Source organism: Anastrepha ludens, chromosome 4 (genome assembly GCF_028408465.1).
Source record: "Anastrepha ludens isolate Willacy chromosome 4, idAnaLude1.1, whole genome shotgun sequence".
Lineage (NCBI taxonomy): Eukaryota > Metazoa > Arthropoda > Insecta > Diptera > Tephritidae > Anastrepha > Anastrepha ludens.
In genome coordinates, this window is record NC_071500.1 from 13,588,339 (window position 1) to 13,605,079 (window position 16,741).

At 36.9% G+C, this 16,741-nt stretch overlaps 1 protein-coding gene across 3 annotated transcripts; it reads right to left on the reverse strand.

Moving 5' to 3' along the window:
- Positions 1-15,648, reverse strand: LOC128862462 (transcription initiation factor TFIID subunit 4). 3 transcript variants are annotated; one of them, XM_054101103.1, is made up of 11 exons: positions 15,198-15,648; positions 14,141-14,886; positions 12,219-12,383; positions 9,731-10,081; positions 4,447-5,037; positions 4,249-4,359; positions 3,928-4,182; positions 2,909-3,871; positions 2,595-2,768; positions 2,405-2,530; positions 1-2,334 (listed from the first exon to the last, which is right to left on the reverse strand). In XM_054101103.1, exons 1-11 carry the CDS (start codon positions 15,625-15,627, stop codon positions 2,176-2,178), a joined length of 4,071 nt encoding a protein of 1,356 aa, XP_053957078.1. In that variant the 5' UTR covers positions 15,628-15,648; the 3' UTR covers positions 1-2,175. The 3 variants fall into 3 exon arrangements, with proteins under 3 accessions (XP_053957078.1, XP_053957079.1, XP_053957080.1); XM_054101104.1 differs by having other exon boundaries at positions 9,899-10,081; positions 15,198-15,647; XM_054101105.1 differs by having other exon boundaries at positions 3-2,334; positions 14,348-14,886; positions 15,198-15,647.
- Between the last annotated feature and the right edge of the window lie 1,093 nt (positions 15,649-16,741).

A 16,741-nucleotide genomic window follows, 5' to 3' on the forward strand; every position in this document is an offset into this window, starting at 1 on the left:
AAAAAAAAAAAAAAACAACCAAACATGCCTGTGTCTATTAATCTAGCCGATGGCTATAACTTCACTTATTTTTTCAGGTTCTTCTTGTGTCTATTTCACGAATTTATTACGTTTTTAGTTTTTGTTTCTTATACATCCGGTTTGTTTTATATAAATTACTTTAATTTATTCATTTATAACTACACAATTTCATTGTAATATACAATAGTTAAAACTAAGTTGCAGCCAGCATTAAAATTTTGTTTAATGTTCAACTTCTATTTGCATTTTCGTTATTTGCCGTGTTTGAATATTCAACTTTTTACATTTTACAAAAGAACTTTATACTTTAAATCTGCAGTATACAAGTTGTTGTATGACAAACCATAAAAATTAGCTTAATTTACGTAAATTTACATAGTGTTTAATAGACTACAATTTCAGTAGAATTTCTAGTAATTATTGTGGTCGCAATCCCTATTTTTTTTCTTCCTCTTTATGCTCTTCATATCAACGTTAAGTTAATTAGAAAGGGTTACTGGTTGTTTGATTGGTTGGTGTGTGATATCTTATATATATTTGCTATTCTTGGGTGTTCATGTTAAAAAGTATTTATAATGCCTTGCAAATAAGTCTACAATAAGCAGTTTGTCTCTATGTATTTTCTATTGTTTTACTTCTATTTATAGTTGTTTATCGGTTAGTTTTCGCTTAGTCTAAAATGTATAACTGTGTTGTATGGTTTAAACTTAATAATTAATATTTTAGGCATATTACTTTTTAGGCCATAAAGTCTTACAAATATACAAATTTCTATGAATATTCTATTTAAGCCTAGTCCGAACTTACAATATTAAAGTTGGTTTTGAACCACTCGAATTATTTAGTGAGTGCTGTGGTTTGGCAGCAAAGCTACATAAATGTTGAATACTTTTCATTTTTTGTTTTTCATTCGCTAGCTTTGTTGCTTAAATATAATTTGTTAAGGACTCGATTCAACGAGTAGTTCAATTGTAGCTTATTAAGGAAATTTCACGCGCTAGTTCACAGGCTCTTATTGTGTGTGTGTGTGTGTGTGTAAATGTTGTGCTGGTATAGGCCAAATTGTTGTTTTTGTCTCTTTGTAAAACATTGCCCATCATTCATGTAGCTTTGCGGCACAAACTCTTTGCGGCATTCACGCTAATTGGGTGCGCAGCGGCAAATATGCGCTGAGGGAATGCGTTGGCACGCACACAATACACCCAAAGATTTTTGCTTATTAATTCATCTCCTAATTCAATATATACCAATCCTACATGAAAATTTATACACCTAAATATGATTTTTAATGCTTGCTTTCTCTTGTGGCTAACAACGCATTTTCAGAAGAAACAATAGAAAACGACTTTTAATCAGCATAAACAAAATGTAAAAAAGATTGCAGTTATTAACCTAAATTTATAAGGCCATTTTTATATATATTTATAATTATTTCATTTGAATCAACGCAATGACTTCTGCCTAAGTTTAAGTTGTGTTTAAGCTTGTGTTCTTATACAAATTGCATGCGTAAACAAAGTGGATTTACAAATAGTTTGAAGCAAGTTTAAGAGCACGAAATGCTTAAAATAAAAATTGCGTCCGTCATACCACTTCTTCATATCCTTTATTCACTTAGAAATAGTGAATTCATTTTGCAAATTTCGTTTCTGTTGCATACATAAAAGTTATAACTTTTATTTTACTTTAAATAAATCAATAAAAAGGGGAAATAATGCTGTTAAGTGTTACAAAAAAAGAAAAATAATGAGAATAATAAAAAATACGTATAATATTAGTGTAGTTCTTACTAAATATTGCAATAATCCATCCAATCTAACCACACATCCTTTTTCAGCCTAATAGCAACTTTTAGTCAGCTTTATTATGTGACGCAACTAATAAAACATTTTGGCGTCAATCGTAAAAAAATTGCATTTTATACAAGAAGCGTTGAGCTAAAAAATTAGAAACGTTGCATTCAGTTTACTTTGCAATTAAAATGTGATTATAAATATAAATTGTTACGAGGTGTGCTATGTCGAAACAATAGTTGTAAATAGAAAATGGTAAAATAAAGGGATGCAATGACTATAGTTGGCGTTATGTTAGTTTCAACATGTACGGAGCGAACATATGGTATTATGTTTTTCCTTAGTAGTTGTACAAAATCGATCACTTAAGATATGCTTTATATAACATTTGGCTTCTGCACGTGTCGCGCTCCTGCTCCATGAAGAAGAGCATGTCGCGTAGATTTACGCGTTTAATGCGTGGGCGTAGCGACACGGTTGGCGTATTCGAACCGCCTAATGCACCACCAACAGTCGAATTCTGCAAGATATTTTTTATATTAAAATAATCGCAACTTAATGGTTGGAAAACTTTTTTTCTTGTTACGTACCGTTCCAGCGCCGGTTGCGTCGTTGTCAAGTTTGGGTTTTTTCCGTGGGCCGATGGCTTGTAACGCCGTCATGTTGGCATCTCGCTGGCGCAACTCTTCCATTTCGGCACGCTGCATTTCTTTCGCCTGCAATTAGCGAAAATTTCGTTTATTTAAAAGCGAAAACACGATTATTTTATTTATAAATTACCCGCGCTTTCATTTTCGCCTGCTCGGGATCTTCAATTTTCGACCGCGATTTGGCAGCACGCAACAACATTTCTCTTTCTAATTCCTCATGACGTTTTTGTTCTGCTTTATCCAATTCTTCAAGAAATTTTATTTGGCCGCGCACATCTTTTGTGATTTCGTATCGTGGGTCCACCTAATTGTATTAAATTTCAATATATTAAGTAACCACTCACATTCATCATTCCGTATGCAAAATACTAAATTCTGTATAAATGTTTGTAAACTGCGACTACAGCAACAACAACATGATTTCTGTATGCTCATTATAAGTACCTTAATAACATCGATTCGATGCTCTGCTATCACCGCTAATTTCTGCACGATATTTTTCAGCCGCTCCTGACACGCATGCGATATCAAAACCGCCACATCTTGTGATGGTTCTTCTAGACCGCGTTCCATTACCATTGCACGTATGCGCGCTTGTAGTGCCGGCAAATGCAAAAATACTTCGTCCTTGCATGAACGTATCTGAGTGCCAATATTTTCGGTGCTACCTAGAATGCGTTGTGACTCCTCAGCTAAATTGACACCGCCCATGGCAGCGACGTCATTTATGTCGTCGTCCCCATATAATGAGGAAGACATCGATAAAGCGGGCTGTTGGTAGAAGGAAGAAGCTGCGGTTGCAGCAGCGCCCGAAGCATTCGCTTTCTCCTCCTTTTCTTTATCCAGTTGTTCTTTCTTCTTTTTGCTTGATGCTTTGCTGGCTGACGCAGCACCAGATTTTGCCGTTGACTTGTTCGCTGTGGCAGTCAATGTCGGTGTGGCAGGTGTGATCTTCTCTTGCTTTATAGCGCTAATGTCCAATTTGTTGTCCACAATTCTTAAGCTCTCTCCTATACCCACAATCGAGGCATTGCTGCTCAAATGGCTGCTGCTGTTCATTAAGGCGGGGGGCAGTTGTACGATGGGTAGTGATGGAGTAGGCAGCGATGTCCCACTGCCTGCATTGGAATATGTCGCCACGGAATTGATGGTGGATAACATTGTTGATACCGCGGACAGGGATGGTGTAGACGAGGGTGGCAAGCTGTTAGAAATAGCTGCAAGTGAGGGCGGGTGATTGGATGCGATGAGCGAGGGTACAGGCGAAGAGATCGCTTTGATTTGAGTTTGTCCGACTTTGACGTGCGTAATGCCCGATGGCGTGTTTTTCCCCTTGGTAGTACGTATTTGGACCGTTGCGGGTCTGCTGATTTGAGTTACTGTTGGCGCTCGTATATGCACAATATTCTGTAGATAAACAATTACGTCACACATATCAACACAACAAACAGCTATAGACTTACCGCTTGCGTCGGGGCAGTAGGTAGCTGCGTATTCTGCTGTATGGACGCTGGAATGGGTCCTCGGATTTGGGCATTAACAAGACGCGGCCCATTAGTGGGGCCTTGTATGCGAATTCCACCCTGCTGTTTAGTGATGGTCGTATGCCCAATGGGCCGTGGCGCACCGAGACCTCCTGGTGAAATCATTCTAACTTGCGTTTGCCCAATGGTAGTTGTTTGATTTTGACTAATGGGACGTATTTGCGCCTGAATTTTCTGCATAATTAAAATAGTACAGATAAATAGAATGCACAAGATAAAGTACTCCAATATCCTACTTACCGGAAACTGTTGCAACGTTGTCAAGCCGGCAACATGTTGCGGTGGCGGCTTAATGCCTTCAATTACAAGTTCCCTCGTAAAGAGAGCCTGTCGCAGAAGTGGTAAACTTTTCTGCAAGTACAACGAAATATCGAATTTTAAATTGAGATGGTAAACAGTGAAATCACGGAAATAACTACGAAAATATGTTCTACTAACTTTTAAAAAACCAATTAGACAAGGTTGTGGACTGGCGTTGAGGAGACGTTCCAGCCGATCGCAAAATTCCTCGGGCTCAACATTCGCATTTACCAATTCCTGTATGAGGTTGCGCACATTCTTCTCCACCGGCTTGGGTTCACGCGTCGCTAAGTCAATCAAGTTAGCCAGGAATTTGCGACATTTCTCTTTGGTATTTCCCTGCGCAGCACTTTGGGTTGTCGCCGCTGTGGGTGTCCCGGTAGTGGTGCCGCCACTGGCCGTGAGTACCGCGCTGTGGTTGTTACTCATTGTCGTTGTGTTCGAAGTGCCAGTGGAGGCGGTGGAACCGGTTGAATGTTGCGCTGGAATTGTTTGAATTTGGGTTATCTGCGGTTGGGGCAGTAAATGTTGCGTCTGCTGGTGAATTTGTTGGTGCTGCGATTGCAAATGCGATTGCTGTTGTTGATGCTGCAATGTGGTCTGGTGATGGTGAGGCTGCTGCAATGTGATATTCGCCTGGGACGTGTACGTATGATGGGGGCCCGCTGTACTCGATGCAACTGAGTTCACAACAATATTATTGGATGTGGACGAGGACACTGCCATCGACTGCAGGAGCAACAAAAATACAATAATTACTTGTATAGTGCAACACAAATCGCGTGAAAAATATGCAAATTAAGGTAATGTGAAAAATGAATGAAACCAGAAAGAAAAAATCGCAAGACCAACAATCAATTTACCTAGATAGAGTTTTTTTAAATTACATTTTTCATTGAACTGATATTTCAAAGCCATCTAAGAGATAATTTCTAACTATTTTAAATTAATATTTATAGAGCAGGCAGAATATACTTTTACACAACAGCAATATAGCCACAAATTAAAGGCAAATACAAGAAAAATTAATTAATTTTTTTCAACTGAATATAATAATTAATTAATGAAGCAAATTTTACAACCCATAATCAAATGCTTACAAAAACTAAAGTACCGCATATATTTCAAGGCATTGGCAGGAAGAAACAGTAAATCAACAAAATGTAACCATAATTATAGGAATATATATGTACATACATAAGTAACTAACGAATGGCCTAAATTTATGTAAATTGCTTTTCATGGTTTTAGTATCACCCGTCGATTTAGGTTTTTGACAATAGCAACCCAAACATACCAAAGAGAAATCTTCGTTTTTTTCCATAATTAAAATATTAAATTCTGTTTATGTAAAACACGGTTTGGTTTTCAGAAAAGGTAAGCCGGAATTAAAATTTTATAATCCCGCCCTGTTAACTAATTCAAGTAAATATTTTGTCTCTGATACTTTTGTAAAGGCTATGTAGTGTGCCAGAGCCTATTTTCTGCCATCTTTGACTTCAACGTTTCGTACCAGCATTCGCCCAACATTTGCAGTTACGTAAGTGTCAGCAATGCATGCAGGTCACAACAAAACATCAATGGCTTGATTATAAAATCATTCAATGGTTAATTTGCCGACATGAATTCCGCAGTGCTGGAATAGTATCTGTTCGGACAACTTAAGGGGGGAGCCTAGTTTATAAGGTCAAAAAAATCAATTTTTTTTTTCGTTTTAAGCGATTCCTAATATATTTCAGAATATTCACACAAAGTTACAGAGCCTAATTCTCAATATTTCCATAGATACAAAGCCAAAGTTAGGCGAGCGTTAGGTAGTTACGCTGTGACCGGACAGCTATAGTACAAACTTTATCTTCTTTTCTCGACTTTTCATTTTTATGATTTCTTTGAATTGGCGTACATGAATGAAAAAAAAAACGAATGAACCTTTTGAAATCAATCATAGCTTGTTCCCTTCAGTATTAAATTCTCTTCTATTTGAACTAACAAATAGATAGAAAAAAAATTTTCAAGATTTTTATACCAAGTTGAAGTGAATTTTTTTTTTATAGAAAGGCATTTTTTTTCTTTAAAACCTCCAAAAAGTTGAAATTTTGGAATTTCTCTCAGTTTTCTTAGTTCATCTAGAATAAAAAATCATGATAATTAGAAATTCATTTGAATTTGTTGCTTTAGATAATAATTTCGAGCTGTATCTTGTACGCCAGTTGGAAACTCCAGCGTTGCAGCGCTCTACTAATTTCTATGTTAAAAATTTTTTTCAACTTATTTTAACCAGTACAAAAATTTTTTATACTTTTTAAATGTTCATTAAAAGACAGAAAAAACTTTGCAGTGCAAAATTAATTTTTTCCTTAAAAAAAAAAAAAAATCGCAAAGAAATGCGATGCAATTTTTAGACCTCATAAACCAGGCTCCTCCCTTAATCTCAAAAATGGTAATAAATTGCAATTTATTTAAGTTATCTGCTCAGTCACTCATACGAGTTGATGGTAACTGAAGTTCTAGGCAACCACTTGCATACTATCAGAAGCTCGCCTCCGCAATGCCTCTTCGGTTCCTTCCTTAAGGCCGGCGGGCCAATTAAAAGGTCAAAAAAATCGATTTTTTTTTTTTCCTGAAATCAATAGCTTAGATATTCAAGAACATGAGACACAAATTTTTAGAGTTAAATTCCAAGTACAGAGCTACAGAGCCGAGCGTAGTGCGGCGTCGAGCAACCGTGCGCTTATTGTTGTAGTGCTCCGCCCATTTTCTCGGCTTTTCATTTTCACGATTTTACCTAATTTATGTACACGATTGCAAAAAAACTAAACGAGCTATCCATTTCATTCAAAATGCGTTATCTTCAGTTATTGTTTTCTCTTCTATGTGAACTAAAAAAAAACATCCAAAAACTTTTTTAAGCGACTTTTTTACCCAGTTGAAGATTTTTTTTTCCTTGAAAAACCACTTTTTTTTTCTACATTCCCCAAAAATTCGAATTTTACGTGTTTCTCCCAATTTTCTTAGTTCACATCGAAGATAATTATCAAAATTAATAATCTTTTTTTTTTGTTTTCAGATGAAAATTGCAAGTTGTATCTTGTACAGAAGTTGGATACTTCAGTGGCAAGGCGCTCTGGGAATCTATTGATAACCCGGCTTACAATATATTGTTGGAGATTGTACAAATTTTTTTTTTTAGTTCAAATATATATTAAAATATCCCCAAAACTTCATTTGGCTTATTGTTTTTTTTCTCATCCTACAACGCTTCGCGAAAACTACTGAATTTAGGACATCTAATTGGCCCGCCGGCCTTAAAATAAAATAAATAATTGGCGCGTGCACTTCTGTTAGTTGTTTCGTCGCGCGCCTCTTCCTATTTGTGGCGTGCGTCTTGGTGATGTTCCACAAATGGAGCGACCTACAGTCTTAAGCCGACTCCGAGCGGCAAATCATATTTTTATGAGGAGCTTTTGCATGTCAGAAATACACTCGAAAGTTTGTCATTGTCTGCTGAGGGGCGACGTCTATTAGAAAACTTTTTCTACCTATTATTTGATGTTCATGCACGAAGGTGCGAACCAACGCACTCCCGAATGTTAGTTACGCACCAACCCATCCGGCTACGACGTTTTGAAATCTAGCAACTAAATGATTAAATACATTTTGTGTTACGTTTTCCCAATCACCGCCCATATTAAGTCTGGCAAACTTGTACATTTCTTTTCTATGGCGTGGCATTAAACGTCGTGCAACTCTTAATTCAGATCTGATAATATTCGGATTGCTCTCCAAAAAATGGATGTGCTTACGGATTGCACGGGAACGTAAGTAACTGCGGGACAACTCTTCGACGTTCCAACAGTTTCCTTTGCAATTTTCCCTTCGCTCCACGCTGAATGCATTTTAGACGGGCCGGTATCCTTCAACTTCTTCATATATTCTTCATTAAAAAACTTGCTGATCGTGGAACGAGATCTACCAAGTTTCTTGCTAATCGCATTGAAGGATAGTCCTTGGCTTTTTAAATCGATAATTTGATCTTTTTCAGAATTAGCTAGCCTTATTGGGCGCATCAACATTTTAATTTGATATTTTTTTAGAATTCACTTAAAAAAAACAAAACAAAACGCAGGTGCAGCTTAACTTGCTAAACAGTTTCACTGAAGTAATGGTGTTATATTTATGAAAAAAAAAAAAAAAAAAAAAAACACGGAGAAAACGCATTCCCTATGAAAAGGTAATTATTTACACTAACAACTATGAACTTTTACTGTTGTTTTTTTATTTACTTTGCTTTCTAAACATATTCGTGTAGTGCATTGGGCACTATTTTCAAAAACCCAAACATGAGGGCGGTGCTAAAATTATGGAAACTACTTTAAGCAGACTAAGACTGTAATCCACGTCGAGAGAAGCATAAATATTTCCCTACCGTAGAAATTTCTGTATATCGATCTTGAGAAGCGTAAATAGGAAATTACACTTCAGCGAAATTCAAATAAATGAAATGGACGTCAATGGGGTTCCCAAAACACGAAATAAAGAAATGTTTATCTCCATAACAAATAACATAATTTCAGTGCGGGATATTGTCAATTTCCGCCATAAATTTAACTTGTTTGAGCATAGTTTTTCAGGTTAACTGTGTCAAGCTTCAAGCAGAGATTTTCTAATTTTCATTTCCTTAATGCACTTTTAACTTATTTATTTATGATCCATGAATATTTTACAAGTCATAAGATATGTTTCCACCAACTAGAGTACTGATTCTAAGAACGCGATGCCAAAAAAAAAAAAAAAAAAAAAAGAATCGGAAAAGGTTTTCATGCATGCAAGTGTGCTAAAACGAAATTCATTGGTGAAAAATTTAGGAATGAAGTTAAATTATGTTCACAAACTGACTAAGTTACACATTTAGAGCCATGCCATATTGATTTCACGGTTATGATAAAACTACTGCTTTTGAAGATTTTTGTAATAACCATAAATAAGGATGAATTAAGTATTCATCTATTTTTTTTTTTTTTTTTTTTTTTTTAATATTATGTCAACGTATTAGACACTGCATTCTAAAATTTCAAATACATTACAAAATTGAGTAAACTAAACAGTCCGACAGTATGAATACGAGTATACGAGTAATGCATCATTAAATAACAAAAGAGAAGTCTAACCAACGAATTTGTTTGGAAAATTAAGAAACATTTAAGTAGACGAATTTTCTATCGCAAAAAATAGTATACAGTAGAAGTAATAGAGTGCGCCCAACTCTTCGCTAGACGATGCTTGGCCACACTTGCGGCCAATATGCAATTTGTAGAGACTGCATCAATGCCAGCCAAAGAGCCGCGAACACGAAATGAAATCTTTGGGATTTCGAAACTGAAAACGATCTATACGTTCGGATCGCAAAGCTCACGTAAATTACATTTTGTTTTATCTGTTTCGTCGCTGTTGCCTGTTGTTGGTGCTGTTTTGCTTGCTGCTGTTGTTGATGATGTTGGTGGTGGTGGGTGGTAGTAGTGGTAGTTGTGGAGGTGGATGATCTTACAATCGTTTTACGAAGTGCTATAGGAGGCCCTGTGAATCTACTTACAGCAGCTGGTACAGTTTGTAAACGAATTTGTGCCGGATTGGTCGAATTAGTGTTGCCACTGCCGCCAATGGTTGGTGTCACCGGACCCGAGCTAGCTGTGCCAACGCGCAGTAATTGATATCCATTTTCGGTTTTCAAAATGAGTGCAGGCGTTTGTCCAGGTGCTAGTGTACTGAGTGTTATCTACAAATGGATAAATTTATATACCAAAAAAAGTATCATAAAATCAGTTTTTAAGAGAATAATTTCCAATAACACACAGTAGGTTCATAGGTGCTTTAATGTTTACGCGGATTTTTAGTAATAACAGTTCATAATGAATGTGTGTATATAAATAAATGTGTGTATATAAAGAATAAACATTTTATAAAATCAATAAAGTCCGTCTAACAAACGCGTGACCGCCATAACTTGGAAACTATTTGACCAACTCGATTCAAACATTGCATGTTTTTACATTTATAATACGCAATATATTCAATAAAACGTATGGTCACCACCATTATAATGGCAGCACAACTTTCGAGTCATAAAAAAAATAATAATAACACTTTTGCTAGATTTTCGGCCGCGCCTTCCTCCTATTTGTAATATGCGACTTTTGTTTCCCACAAATGGAGGGACCTACAGTCTTAAGCCGACTACGGACGGCAAATGGTTTTTATGAGTTTTCATGGCAGAAATGCACTCGGAGGTTTGCCATTTTCTGCCGAGAGGCGACAGTTATGACAACTTGTTCCATTATTTGATGTTCATACCCGCAGATTCGAAGCTACGCACTCACGCATTTGTTGTTGGGGTTTTTTTTACAGTAATAGAAGCCCCGTGCATGTAGGGCGTATCACCGGTCGTCTTCGTCTGGCTCATCTAAGGGTAGGCCCAGAAAACATGCTGTTTCGACAGTTTGGGTCCATAGGGAGAGGGATGTTAGATGAGTAGGTTTTAAAGGGCATGTGAAAAGGTGGTTAGTGTCGTGCGGAGTGCCTTCACATGCCGGACATTTGTTTGGTATGTCGGGGTCAATTCTGGATAAGTAGGAGTTTAACCTGCTACAGTATCCAGAACGTAATTGTGCCAGTGTTACGCGGGTCTCACGGGGCAGCTGGAGCTCTTCATCTGCTATGGGTGGTGGTTGGACTCCGATTACGGCATTAAGTGGTCGGGAGCTTAAGAAGGTGGTGACGTTCTCCCGGTGAATGTGGTTTATTGACTGTCTAAACACTGTCAGGTCCAGTAGATTTCGGTCAGTTTTGTCCTGGATTTACTGTTTACATTCCCATGGCAGCCGGTTCTACGTTACCGGAATGACTCGGGGTTTTCCCGACCAAGGGAACAGCAGGAACTAGTGAACAGCATATCACTGTCTGCGCATCGATCCATTCGGTTACGGCGTCCGTCTTACAGATATACTTTGTGTTAATTTCTGAGCAAATTGTGTAGGTGATCGGCTCCAAATTAGCCGAATTTGATTTGAAAGCTGTTTGAGCGTCTATACTTGTTTTCCTTTGAGTTTTTGTTTAGCTCTTGCTTAAACATTTGCAATAGGATTGGCATCCGGCGACTATGAAGGCTACTCCAGCATATCAATCCCATTTTGCAGTTTCCACTTTATCCTCTTCTTAAATCCAAAGTTGGCTAGTTCTGCCAAACATCTTCGCACCAGACAGTAATAATACTTATTATGTATCAAAACTGCATTCACCGGCCAAATTCTTTTTCGCAGAAACAGCTCCAAACATGAGCCATAAGTTGAAGTTGTCGATCTACTGATAATTGGCGTGCACCTAGTTTCCGTGATTTTTATGTTTGCCCAAATCTGTTTTGAATTTGCCTAAGCCCACGCAAGTCTTTTTTCAATGAGCTCCGTAATATGAGGTCTTCTGCCCGTAAACATCCTCGAACAATTGTGCCTTTGGATACAATAACGCCACTTTTCCTAAAAACTGCTACAGCTTAACCCAACTGTAGGTTCGGATGTCACAAACAAATCAATGATCTTCTGATCTTGCTTTGGGGACTTTTTTTTTTTAAATCGCCCGCCGACGTTGTCAACATTTTTATGCTTGGTATACCGTTGCGCCCATTTATTTATGAACGCATTGGACCTAAAATATTTTGCTGCAGACATTTTTGGACCTATAGGGTGTGTTCGTTTTTCGTTTTTCTTGTGCGGAGCGTATTTTCAAAAAATTACAAGTCGTGCTGCGAAAAGGTGACACACAGCATTTACATTTTTTTATAACGGTTCTCGGTTTCTAAGTTTGAATTTTGCTGGTCACGCTTTTGTGAGACAGACTGTACGTGAACAAAATTATCTTACCCCTGGGTTTTGTGGTCTTGTGCCCACCATGTGAGGACCACCGATTACTACACGTCCCAATGTGTTGCCTTGTACATTCTTTTGCTGTTGTTGTGCATTGGGCGGACGCATACCCACCACTACACTCGCCGGGATCATGGAATTCAGTAATGGCTGCTGGTTTCCCTAGAGAGTGAAGTAAAATAAAATAAACATTTGAGTGTAATGAAATTAAAAAAAAAATAGAAGGTAAACTTAAAATCCAGTATAAAAACCACTACAGCATGCAAAATATTTATGCGTTTCACCAGCTACCCAAAGAAGAAGGTTATAATTTATTTTGGTCCTTTTATAATAAGAGATTCAGTTGCAAGTCAAAAGTGCACAAAATAGTCAGCAGAAACCAATAAGAAAAATGTATAATTAAATAAAAAAAAGAAACCTACAAAAATATTTTTAATATAGTAGGTATGTTTTCTTTTAAATAAATAATAGCTTTACTCTGAGTATTCAACAGTAGTAAGCTGCTCAGATTATAGGTTTTATCAGAAGCAAGATGCTAAAAGCTTGAAAATACTGTATATGTTTACTTAGATGAAGCAGTGGCAAAACGTAAAGCGTAAAGTTCCAAAATATGTTTGTATTTGCATACACCTTTTCGCAATAAAGCAGCGCGACATATAGCAAAGCTTTGACTATTTATTTATTTTTATATCTAAAATATAACGCAAAGCTTCAATCTTTGCATTAAATTGAAAAACAATTAAACACATTTCCATCGAAAGTTTCAACTTTTTAAAGTGATTCTTTAGAAAAATGTGAAGAATGCAGTTTTATGGCCCATTGAATTTTGGTATAACAAAGTGAAAGTTTCAAGTGGTTAATTTTTGTTGGCAGTCTTTTGTAGTTTCCACGTATAAAAAATTTCGAGAATTCGTTATATGAGAGAAAATGCATAACACCGTCCACAAAAAAAAAAAAAAAATAAATAAATAAAAAAAAAAAATAAAACGCGAGTTTTCGGTCACTTTAAACTGGTACAATATTGTACCGAAATGATATGTAAAAATTCTGACCAAAACGTTTGAAATTTTGATGAAAACTTGACTTATTTAAATTTTGTACACTGTTGGAAACATTGAGTTACATGGTTATTATTGTAGTATGAAATATATTCTTATAAAAAAATTAAATAAATAGTCAAAACTAAATAGCGCGGCTAATATTGTGAACAAAGGCGTATACACCTATATTCAAATGTAATGTAATAAAGCATGCTCGCTATATTCCCTCATAAAGTAACTTTTCGCACACTTCTCTTTACATGAAATATGTCTAATAAGTCTTTTACAAGCAATAAGCGCATTAAAAATAAAGTCACAATTATTTACATTCTTCGTGTTTTGTGCGTTTTGAATTGGAATTTTTTATGCTTAGTTTTGAAGTTATGGAATTTGGAGATGTACGAGCAAGTCAAAAAATTCTTACTTCAAACAACAACAAATGAGCTGGCAACTAAGCAGCGCCCATGCCGCAGCACAAAATTTCGAAATAGAACAATACGTTCATTATTAAATTTTGTTTCAGGCACAAAATGAATCCCAATTCATTTATTTCATCATGGAATACATACATATATGTATGTTTCATTATAAGATAAGTTGTTCAAATTCATGCTATTTTCTTTTTGGTATTTTCTAGATACAAATTCCGCTGACACATGTTGTCAACATTGATCATGACGTAAAACTCCTTCACTTTGTTTAATGATAAGCTATAAAATATAATTCTACAATACAACGCTTAGTTCTTTTAACTTTTAAGGCCACAACAGAGAACATAAAAGTAATCACCGAGCACAGCATACTGTCAGCCCTAATGGCATCATTTACAACAGCAATGCTCTCGTGGCACGGGATGGGCGCCTCTTTGGGTCGCCGTACCTGATTGATTGTTTTGGTCATTGTAACTATTCCTGGTGCACTTGATACCAAACCCGCTGGCAATGATACCGCATTGTTCGATTTTATAACTAAGGTTTGCGTCTGTGTAGCACCTACTGATTGGGTAGCCGCATTGTGGTGTTGCTGTGACTGTTGCACTGTCAGACCTGGTTGTCCGCCAGTTTGCAGCACTTGATGATGTTGTACCTGTACTTGTTGCGGCAGCGCATGATGCTGCTGACCGCCTCCACTTGACGTTATTGTCTTAATGGTGGTTGTGTTGGGTAACTGCGACGTTGATATGATTGTTGAGCCCGCCGGATGACCAGTAGCCCCTCCAATATTTATGGTGCCATTAGGAAGCGTTTGACTTGTAAATGTTATGCGATTGCCAGGCGCCTGCGTTGGCTGGCTGGAATTCATGGCGAAGTTTGTAAACGACGATGCCGGTGACGACAACGACGTTGGCGCCAATGACAATGGTGGTGCTCGTATGTTGAGTATTTTTGTTGGAATCTTATCCGGTGGCTTATCCGTCCACTGACTTGGCGTTTTTGCAGCAAGTTGCAAGCTGGATGTATCTCTGTTGGGGATACGCACCGTTTGTTGTTTATTATTTTGTGTTTGTAATTGATATCCGACCCTAGCAGCTATCCCCTCATTGCCGTTGTCGTAGTTATGAAACTTCTTTGGTATATTGAGGGTGTTCGCAGCTAAGTATTTATTATCACTCGAATTGTTGATTTCTAAAAATTTTAAATATAAACAAAATATTAGTATGTATTCAATTGCGGTAAGAAATAGTTTGAGTTTTAAATATACTAAAATCTAAAGGCCCGGTTGATTAACAACGAAATTAATATTTCAACAAACCTAGCACAAATTTGCTTTAAAGTAGATCCTACTACATAAGTACTCGTATATCCCCACCATCAATTGTTTTTAGCTATTTATATACACATATGCGTTGCCACCCCGCCCGCCTAAATACTACCGCTCTCTAAACTATGGACGAATGTAGCATAAAACGAACATAATTACACGGTATATTTGCTACCTTCAGGTACAGCTGTGAAGTTAGCACTTCCAAAATGCTGCTGCAGAGGATTACGTTTATTGCCTCTGCCGTCACCACCTCCAACGCTATGAGAGTTGCTGTTCACAATTGGAGTCTTTGTGGAAATCACCTCCTCAATGTCAACAAAGGCTTCACTGACTTCTGCGCCAAAGCCTGACACTGTTGTTGCTGACCTTCTGTCAGTGCCGCTTTTATAATGAATTTTATCAGCGTATTCTTTTTTGTTCGCTGAATGACTGTCGTTTGTAGAAGCACAATCCACTACGTAATGTTTATTTCTCAATTCGTTGCTTGCAATATCATCACTGCCATTAATTTGCTTGCAATCAGCAATAACAGATTCGGCACCAGAAGAATTTGCTTTATTTTGATTTTGGTGTACAAAAAATTTGGCAGAAGACGCCGCCATTTTCTCGAAAAACGATTAAAAGGAAAAACAGCGAAATTTCATATCGTAATAGATTCATCAGTGGAGGAGATAAGCGATATAAAATGTCATTTGTGTGAGGGAGTTGCCACCTAGTACATAATTATATAAAATGCTAATACCGCGATAGGAAAAACTTTCAGCCTTGTTTATCCACAGAATATCCGCCATTAACGCAAACAAAAGTTGTCTTCCAGCTATCATAAAACAATTTGGAACAAAATCGCTTTTTACATCAATTCCACAGGGCAGCGTGCTAAAAATCTCACTATCTACTTAAAATCGTAACTAGCAAGAATGTACTTGTGTTCCATAGTTAAATAAACAAATGAAAAAATGTGTGAAAAATGCAGCGCACCCACAGCTGATAGCTGTGACGTCATCAGCACCTTACATTGCTTTAATTTGTGTTCTATTGCGATAAATTGCAATTGCAAACAAGCGTTTAAGCGAAACATAAGGTTAAGTGTAATACATATCGCACCCTAAATACAAAAGGGTCACAACTCAAAATTTTCCACACTCGAGCTTGACTTGTTAACAGTAGCACAGAAAACAAACTATGTGACATATCACGCTGAAATTTGCCATGTAAGCTTATAACAGTCTTACCAAAAAACAAAAAATTTATTTTTGCCATATGTCATCCGCGGACCGTTTTATTTATAACGTCTCGTTCATATTTGAGCGGAAGGTACATTTTGAGTTGTGACCCTTTTGTATTTAGGGTGCGATATATTGAATAATTTTAAAAATTTATAGCACTTAACTGGCCGTTTTCACCTGCTTGAAAATTTTGCATGCGTTTTGCCTTATTTTCTTGTAAGCACGATAAAAAATGGAAAATGCTACGAGTTCGAAGGAATCAGCTGAACTGCTGACGTTATGAGGAACAACATCTGATAAATAAAACAAAATATGAAAACCAATATATCGCACCCTAAATACAAAAGGGTCACAACTCAAAATTTTCCACACTCGAGCTTGACTTGTTTACAGTAGCACAGAAAACAAGCTATGTGACATATCACGCCGAAATTTGCCACGTAAGCTTATAACAGTCCTACCAAAAAACAAAAAATTTGTTTTTGCCATA

Excerpts from the sequence above, each read along its gene's own strand:
- LOC128862462 (XM_054101103.1), bottom strand. The coding sequence starts at position 15,627 with ATGGCGGCGTCTTCTGCCAAATTTTTTGTACACCAAAATCAAAATAAA. Across the intron at positions 12,384-14,140 it reads TGACCAAAACAATCAATCAG|GGAAACCAGCAGCCATTACT; the intron begins GTACGGCGACCC and ends TTCACTCTCTAG. Across the intron at positions 2,769-2,908 it reads ATCGAATCGATGTTATTAAG|GTGGACCCACGATACGAAAT; the intron begins GTACTTATAATG and ends TAATACAATTAG.